Source organism: Pimephales promelas, chromosome 2 (genome assembly GCF_988280905.1).
Source record: "Pimephales promelas chromosome 2, fPimPro1.hap1.1, whole genome shotgun sequence".
Taxonomy (NCBI): Eukaryota; Metazoa; Chordata; class Actinopteri; order Cypriniformes; family Leuciscidae; genus Pimephales; species Pimephales promelas.
Window position 1 is genome coordinate 16,429,722 of NC_142770.1, and position 9,220 is coordinate 16,438,941.

The 9,220-nt window shown below is 38.0% G+C and overlaps 1 protein-coding gene across 1 annotated transcript; it reads left to right on the forward strand.

Annotated features, from left to right (window-relative positions):
• The first annotated feature begins 33 nt into the window (after positions 1-33).
• Positions 34-8,063, forward strand: b3galt10.1 (beta-1,3-galactosyltransferase 10, tandem duplicate 1). Its single transcript, XM_039694700.2, has 2 exons — positions 34-2,885; positions 6,781-8,063. The coding sequence occupies exons 1-2, from the start codon at positions 2,830-2,832 to the stop codon at positions 7,919-7,921; spliced, it is 1,197 nt and encodes a 398-aa protein (XP_039550634.2). The 5' UTR covers positions 34-2,829; the 3' UTR covers positions 7,922-8,063.
• Positions 8,064-9,220: the final 1,157 nt, after the last annotated feature.

The window sequence follows — 9,220 nt, forward strand, 5'->3', positions numbered from 1 at the left end:
TCAACAACATTGCTAAACACTAAATTGCTAAAACACTAAAAACGTCCATATTCGCGTGTTGTGTTCTTCTCTGCAGTTTCGCGTCATTTCTGGTTCGTTTTATTGCGTGGTTTTTCGTGACAAAACATGGTTTCTAGACCAGATAGAATCGTGTTGTTGTCAACTCGTTATTTGTTTGATTATTTTCAGGATTTAGACCGTACTATAGTACTGAAACAGCTCTCATTGAGTCACAAATGATATGCTCTTATCATCCGATCGTGGTTGTATCTCTGTGTAGTGCGTTGTTAACTCGTGTAGTGAGTTACCTCCTGTTGTGGATCAATCACGTTGTGTTGTGTGGTGTGAACAGCTAAACAACTTGAACACTCATGATTTCACTGAGAGCAAGTCATTTAGTGTGAACTGCACAGTTCAGCCCGACATTTTAAAATCATGTAGTGTGAACTAGGCTTAAGGGATTGAAACTTGACGGCCCAGAAAGTCAATGAAGAAAATGTTTAAATATTCCATGTGACTACAGTGGCTCAAGTATAAGTTTATCAAGCGACGAGAATACTTTTTGTGCGAAAAAACTAACAAAAATAACGACTTTATTCGACTATTTCAAGAGAGAGAACGCCGATCTCCTTCAACTCGCGCATGCATCGTGCAAATCTCTTGAAGTCTCGTCTCAGGCCAACAAGGAAGAAAAGGAATAGTCGAATAAAGTCATTATTGTTGTTTTTTCGCACAAAAAGTAGTCTCGTCGCTTGATAAACTTATATTTGAGCCACTGTAGTCACATTTTCCTCAATGACTTTCTGGGCCGTCAAGTTTTAATCCCTTAGGCAGCCTATGTGGTAGTGATCCACCTCTCAAATTTAATCAAAAATATCTTCATTTGTGTTCCGAAGACGAACGAAGGCCTTACGGGTTTGGTACACTAGGGGGGTGAGTAATTAATAACTTAATTTTCATTTTTGGCTGAACTAACCCTTTAAAGAGCTAGAGCGTTTAAAGCTACAGACAACAAAACACTTAGAATAAACAATGTTGTATACTGTTGGTGTGGACTCAAATATAGTTATCGTTAAAATGATCTTCATAGTACACGGAAGTTTGACACTTCAGTCAATCTCGCACACACACTATTTGGATTAGTCATTAAAGTGCTGTCTTTTAGGAGAATCATAAGTTTACATATGGAGTGATTAAATACACGTTATTATGTGGCAACATTCAAATATTGATTTTTCAGTACTTCCTGACAGTAATATTCATGAACCAAATGTGCATATTATGTCATCAAAGACGTCAGAATGTACTTAATGTGATGTCTGACGAGAAATGCCTTGTGGGCGGAGCTTCCTAATTCACAATTATGCTGCTTTGACTCGCAGTGGCCAAACAAAGTGAACAGGATGTGAATATGAAAAGCATACGAATATGACACACTTCTTTACAACACCTGCTGTGAGGTAACAAAGCAATTTGTACTAAACCATTCGCTTTTTTTCCACAACTAGGACAACGAGTAGGCCGGATATGTTCAAGTAAGAATAAACATTACATGAAAACGTAAAACCCTTAAGTCGTTTAAGTGAATTTAGATATTAGCATTACAATGTACAGCATGAAAAATAAACATTCCTCACTCATTCTTACTTTTAAAAGTGTAAAATGTGATACCTTTTAAAAAGATTCATTTTATTGATTCCAATAAAATAAAAATCTCGCATAACCGACACGCTCCCTATTGTTGTGTGTCTCAAACCAACTAGTTAAAACAAATCAGGAGTGCGTCTTGTTCACAAATTTTGATACCAAAAAATGAGCCAATTCGGGACATATACGAAAAGTGACTTTTGAATCATTTTGTCAAGCAAAATTTGCGATTGCTATAAATAGTCATCAGCTTGTATTTTTCATTATTAGCCATTTAATGGTGCAACTGTGTTTACGTTTTGTACATTTTCGAAGACGAGACATTGACTGTGTCAAAACTGTGTCATATGATGACATGAGTCCACTTGGACTCCACTATTTTTTATCCATTATTACGTTCTGTGGCTAGCGGATTGCTAAACCTTTATGCATGGCTGACCTTTCTCACTTAAACGGCACCATATGTAATGACGATGTATCGCTCTGATTTGATATCCGCCATGCACAACGGATAAATGCTAAGACTATGGCCTGTCACGGCCAGCGCGGATGTTTTAATGAAATGTATTTGCACAGGATATTTTATTGAACATATTTTTACCAGTACCAAGTGCCTTCTATTATAAGGTCGTTATTGACGAAATACAATGTATTAAATACATTTGGATGTATATTGTGAGTGTATTTTACCAGATTTAGTTCAATCGTAAATGTTTTCTTGACGTTGAGGCGAATGTCTCATGAAGTCTTTGCGTACAACAGGACGTCTGTCAATGTGACTGGAATGAGATTTTGAAATCGAGGACTATGACGTATAAGTCTAATAAAGAGTGCAATAACCGAAATGTGTACAGTGTTGTTTTATCTACAGGGGATTAAAGGCTTTGTCATTTATTGTCACAAGGATAAATGTTTTGTTAGTTTAATGGGAGGTTTATACATATAATTAGCCGAAGTATATTTTGCGTCATTTGTATTACAACCGAAAAGGAAGTGCTTTGCATTAACTACATATGGTAAATTTGGGGTCTGTATAACCATAAAACAATGGCCCACTTGCCCAACCCCCTTCCTCAGTGAACACCTGTATAAAGTAGGAGGGGCTAAGGCAACCTATAATTCAAAGGCAGCTTTAACTCAGGTTGTCAGCTCAATGGGCCATTGACTTCCTTGAATCCAGATATGCACACACAACAAGACATGGAGGTGAAACTCCTCAAAGGATATGGCTGGAAGAGGTGAGCTCTTTCATTTGTCTTTCGTGTCTATTAAATTAATATTGTGGTCATCTAGTATTTTAATAATGCACTGGTTTGGTAATTTTGTAAACTGCAACTGCATGGATTTGACAAATAATAATTTTTTTTTTAGAAAATTAATTTCGAAATTTAGAAACATTTGAATCTGGGTGGGAAATACCTGTTTACCATGTTAACCATGTTAGTCTGTTTACCATGGTAACTGACTCTGAGTATAAGTTACCTCTCTTTCAGAAACGGGCTTGACTTACTCCGCTTTTTCGGGTTTGATATACCCCCCTTTCTGAAACGGAAAACCCAGAGTTTCCCTCATTTCAGGGTTAACATACTCAGAGTTTTCACTTAACCTCCTTTCTGAAACAGGCCCCTGGTGATGAATAAACGTCTTATCAAGCAAAGGGATCGCTCATTTAATAAATAAATAACAAAGTTTAATTTTTGTAAGCTCAAATGGTCGCCTTGCTCTGTTCTGTGATGCACATTCGTGACTCTCCTGGTCGAACTCGTTCATCAAAATGAACAAATATTTTCCTGAGTCAACTCGTTCATTTCGTTCGTTGAATGAACCAAATGAAACGAAAAAAGATTCGTTAATTTTGATAAACGAGTTCGAACAGGAGAGTCACGAACGCGCATCACAGAACAGAGCAAGGCGACCATTTGAGCTTATAAAACTTAAACTTTGTTTTTTTTTTTGTTTTTTTAAATGAGAGATCGCTTCGCTTTATAAGACCCTTATTCATCGTCTAGAATCGTTTAAAGCCCTTTGAACAGTTTGCACTGAAACTGTCTTTTGGAACTTGAACCGTTTGGTTACCAGCAAAGCGCATTTTATGGAGAAAAATCCTGGAATGTTTTCATCAAAAACCTTAATTTCTTTTCGACTGAAGAAAGAAAGACATGAATATCTTGGATGACATGGGGGTGAGTAAATTATCAGCACAAGTTTTTTTTTAAAGTGAACTACTCCTTCAAGCAGAAGCTGAACTACTCCTTGCTGTTGCATCACTGTAGTTTGCTTCGTCCAAATATCTTAGCCAAGTCTAACTAAGGGAACTTTACATTGTGTTTATATACATTTCAAGGGGGAGAGATGACAGAGGTGGAGACCCTCTAAAGCAAAGCAAATGTAAATGAGGTATACAGGTTTTTGAACCTGCTCAGCATGAGACCCGAGAACAGGACGGTGCAGGACTCCTCGCACTGAGACGGGACATTCAGGAATATCCCACTGGGAACCCCTACCGTTTGTAGAGATTTTCAGGTCTTATCATTTACAAACTTCCCCAATATAAAATACTATTGTACTGGAAATCTAAATTAAACATTTAGATAAATTTGTAATCCTACAGTTCCATAGATAGTTTGTACCCCAAAGAACATTTCAGTTGTGTTCTTGAAAGAACCATTTTATCCCCTTTAGTGTGAAGAACACAATCATGTAAAGAACCGTTTTCCACTCTAAATAACCATTTGTGCAATAGAAAAGGTCCATAAATGTTAAAGGGTCTTCATGAAACTATTTATGCCAATAAAGAACCTTCATAGAGTGTGGCGACGCTACATCACAGAGATCACATTACTGAAATTGAGGCAAACAGGTCTATTGTTTATTGTCAATATCGTGACAGCTTGGATAGAACACAGCAAACATGTTGGCACAACCCAACCTTCTAACAACATTTTAACAACATGGCCAAAAGGTTGCTATAATTACATTGTGGTGAAGGTTGTTTCAGCGTTGTTACAATGTTGACATTGAGCCAAAGTTTCAAGGCTTAAGGATGTGCCTGGGGTGTCTCGACAACCAGTGGATGACATGTGTGTTCGCCACTGCCCTGAAGCGCGAACTCGCTTTTTAAATTTGGTGATTTACAGCATGCAATTTGTAGCATTTTCTATAGAATCCTAAATATTATTAATATTTCTGTTCAAAAGATTTAGATTTTTTTTTATTCAGTCACACAGACATCAAGATCCAGCCTGTGAATCCCAACAATGGTGACGATAATAAACCAGGTTGCAGTGCATTCTGGGTGCCCCCCAATCAAAACTCATTCATGGCTCCCATCATGCATTGCAGTATGAATAAATTGTGATCTGAACTGTCCTTTGCCTAATTAAATATTTGATTTGTCACCATTGTTAAGATTCATACAGTCATGCTTGATGTCTGTTTGTGCCCACCCAATTTGTTTTATTATTTTATCAGAACAAGTTTTAAGAAATCCTTTGGAATATATTGAAAATTCTGGCTGTTATGCTGTAGAATCACTGTGATGCTGCAATCGACAATATAAATATAAGTCGGAGATTGAGCTCTAAATTAGTTTTGTGATTCAAGTAAAATTATGATTGTCAAAACACAACCAACAACTTCAGATCAACTTTTCTCTTTGTTCATATGGCAGTTATAACTTAGTTACAACAGTCAAACAAAATCTAAAGTTAGAAATGTAAGGTCAAGAGCCCAACTAAAGCACACACTTATCACCATAATGGTGACTTAAAAATAGTGATTTTCTCCTTCAGTGATTATGCTTAACATCAGGTAATAATTCAATAATTCAATAACTTCGATAATTACTCAATTAATCACTTAATTATCTCATTAACTTTTATCACTGGAGTGTTTGCTGTGTTCCTTTTAGGAGAACATTCTGGGACCAAAATAAAACTACCGGCTGAAAACATTATTCGAACTTGGTAATGTTCCCAGAACGTTTTTAGAACAAACATTTCTAGCTGGGAGAGGCAAAGGTTTCACGCGTGTTCCGTATTTCCATTTTATCTTATGTCTTAACTTGTTTCATCTGACTCCATAAAATGAAAAAGGTTTATTAACCATATCTGTGCATCATTAAATACACGTTAATGTTTGACTATTTCAGCTGTAATGAAAATAAAGTCAAAGTCTGTTAGAATAATCAAATTTAACTATTTATTATGTCCGGTAAATGTATTGTTACAATTACATAATCAATAGAAAGATAATCAATGAACAAAGAAGAACATCTTTTACCCAACCTTGTGTGGCTACATGAGCTGAGAGTCGCGATACCCTCAACCTCACGGGATCATCTGAATACAGACAACAGCCCCGAACTCTTGTTGCATTTTCCTTACATAGCCAGATCTTATTTGATATGTTATGTAAACCATCAGTTTACAGTGGACAGTTATTGTTCTGTTAGTATTCTTTAACCAGTTTTTCCAGTCTTACAGTTTACCTCAGATAAATAAGATATGTAATTAATCAAACACAACCTACACTTCCTTGTCTAATGTGACATTTATTTGTTCTGTCTAACTGAAGGGACAGAACCTCATTCATGGAGACTGCGATCGTGTGTAAATTATAGTAGAGTAGGCCTATTGGTGTAGGCTATGCTAACGTTAGCTATATTTCTTTTTAGTATTCATCCTTTAATTCTTATCTTTAGGAAAAGTGTTGAACATATTCTGGTCAGGCACATATTTTAACCTTATGACAAAAGTAATAAGCCATAATGAAGCCAAAATGACTTTAAAAACTTTTGGTGATAATTTACTCACCCCCATGTCATCCAAGATATCCATGTCCTTCTTTCTTCAGTCGAAAAGAAATTAAGGTTTTTGATGAAAACATTCCAGGATTTTTCTCCATATAATGGACTTCATTGGGAAACAAACGGTTCAAGGTCCAAATGAGAGTTTCAGTGCAGCTTCAAAGGGCTTTAAACGACACCAGACGATGAATAAGGGTCTTATTTAGCTAAACGATCGGCCATTTAAAAAATAAATACAAAAGTTTAAGTGGTAAATAATAAGCCTAAATGATATCAAGGGAATGTACTTCATTTAATAACTTTTCTGTTTTTTTTGCCTCTCTTAGATGCAGTTTGGCTCAGGATAAAGGTCCACTCAGGTGCCACATTAAAAAAGGATTCATTCTGTTGCTCACATTGACATTCTTATTGTCTGCCATTGTTTACTTCTCTGATTTCACTCTCAAGACCACTGCACCTTCTCCTGGGACCTTGTATAAAAACGTGGTAAATCAGATACATTCCTTTTACATGTCTATTGAGTTCCCTTCTGGCCGTGATAATCAAGCAATATTTTTAGCATCTACGCCCACACCCAAAACTCATCAACAAGTCCAGCAAAGAGCTACACAAATTTATACGCAAACCACAGACATTTCAGTCCATTATCATATAGCTCATCCAAGCAACTATCATTACATTCTGGATGAACCTGATAAATGTCAGCAGACTCCGTTCCTGGTCTTGATGGTTCCCGTGGCGCCCCATCAGGTAGAAGCTCGAAACGCCATCCGGAGCACGTGGGGGAATGAGAGCACAGTCCAGGGAAAAGCAGTGATGACTCTCTTCTTGGTGGGTTTGACTGGAGGATCCGACTCTGAAAAAGCTCAACAGCAGCTGGAGGAAGAGAGCCGACAACACCGAGACTTACTGCAGAGCAACTTTGTGGACTCGTACTTCAACCTGACCATAAAGACGATGGTGATCATGGACTGGTTGGCCACTCGTTGCCCTCAAGCCAATTTCAGTATGAAGGTCGATTCTGACATGTACTTAAACCTGGAAAACTTGATGACTCTTCTATTGGCACCCAACACACCCCGACAGAACTACATCACTGGAATGGTAATGTGGAACCGGCCTGTCATCAGAAACAAAAACTCAAAATGGTACGTGTCAGAGGAGTCGTACCCCGAACCAATTTACCCCACTTACCTGCTGGGAATGGGATATGTTTTCTCCAATGACCTGCCAGAAAAAATAGTTGAGGCTTCCAAGGAAATAAAGGCCTTCAACATTGAAGATGCATATGTGGGCGCTTGTGTGAAACATTTGGGTATTAAACCCTCATCCCCCCCAGACCCTTCACAATTCAGAGCCTATCTGGGACAATATAAACGAGAGGATTTTCTCAGGGTCATTGCAACAATCCTGGGATCCCCGCAGCAGCTAATAGACATCTGGAAGGACGTAAAGAGAGCCACATAGAGGGATCAAATTTGAGTGTTTAATGGTTGCCTGAAATTGATTAACATAAATTTACGCAAGACTGTGATGATGCACAAATGTTTGGGGAAAAATGCATAATTTTTTTCAGGATATTTTTTGTAACATTTTTTTTGGCAGACAATCAAAGAACTCAAATTTTTTTAAAAAGATTAATTGTATGTGAAGGTCATTAAGTAAATAGTTATTGATAAATGTATATTTTAACTTATTTTGTCTTAGATTATTTCTTTCTAAATTGTCTAATATGTATAATAAATAGTATATATAATATTTTTAAAGTGTATGAATATGTATCTCTCTCTCTCTGTTCGTGTGCATGTGCATTTCTTGAAAGAGTTATAATTGAAATTAAGTTAAAGACGAGAATCTTTTATATGTTGTATATAAAATAATAATAAACTTTGTCATGGCATTAAGGTACAAAATTGTGTTTAATGTTCATACTTGTAACAGAGGATGTCATTCCTATTTTAAATTTAGATTTATTAAAGTAAATAAAATACTTTTTGTAAAAATGTTGTAAAATGTTTGTGGTCTCTGTGAAAGTCTCCACTAAAATTTTAAAGATTGACAATCAGTGTTAAGGCGAGCAAGCATACAATGTGCAATTTCAACAAGGTTACCAACTCACACTGTACGAGTAGATCGCATGTGATGTAAAGGAACCGACGACACCGGCTCGGGCACAGGAGCCGACGACACCGGCGCGGGCACAGGAACCGATGACAACGGCTCGGGCACAGGAGCAGGAACCAATGACACCGGCTCGGGCACAGGAGCCGATGACACCGGCTCGGGAACAGGAACCGACGACACCGGCTCGGGCACAGGAACCGACGACACCGGCTCGGGCACAGGAACCGACGACACCGGCTCTTTCACAGTAACAAAGTCAAGCTCCCATTAAGGAGGAACACCGAGGAGGGCCTCAACATGAAGACTCACCAAGCGAGAGGATACAACGATAACAATGTCCTATACAGAACAGCGTCAATGTGGATGCCTCGCCCACTGCGAGATAGCTAGCCAGCGTCTCTTCGATCAGAGGTACTGAACCCATATTCCCGCATTCCTGTCACATCAGCATAATTCGCTTGAGTGTGATGGATGCAAGCTTAATATGGCTTTCCCCAAGATACCCCCGCCTCAGTGTGAAGATCTTGGAGAAAGGGAAGACTCAAATGAACTGGTCAGTTGTGTCCCGACAGGAAACGCTCATCAAGGTGGCAACGAAGTACCTCACGCTTCTCGCATTTCCGCATCACGGGGCATTACTTC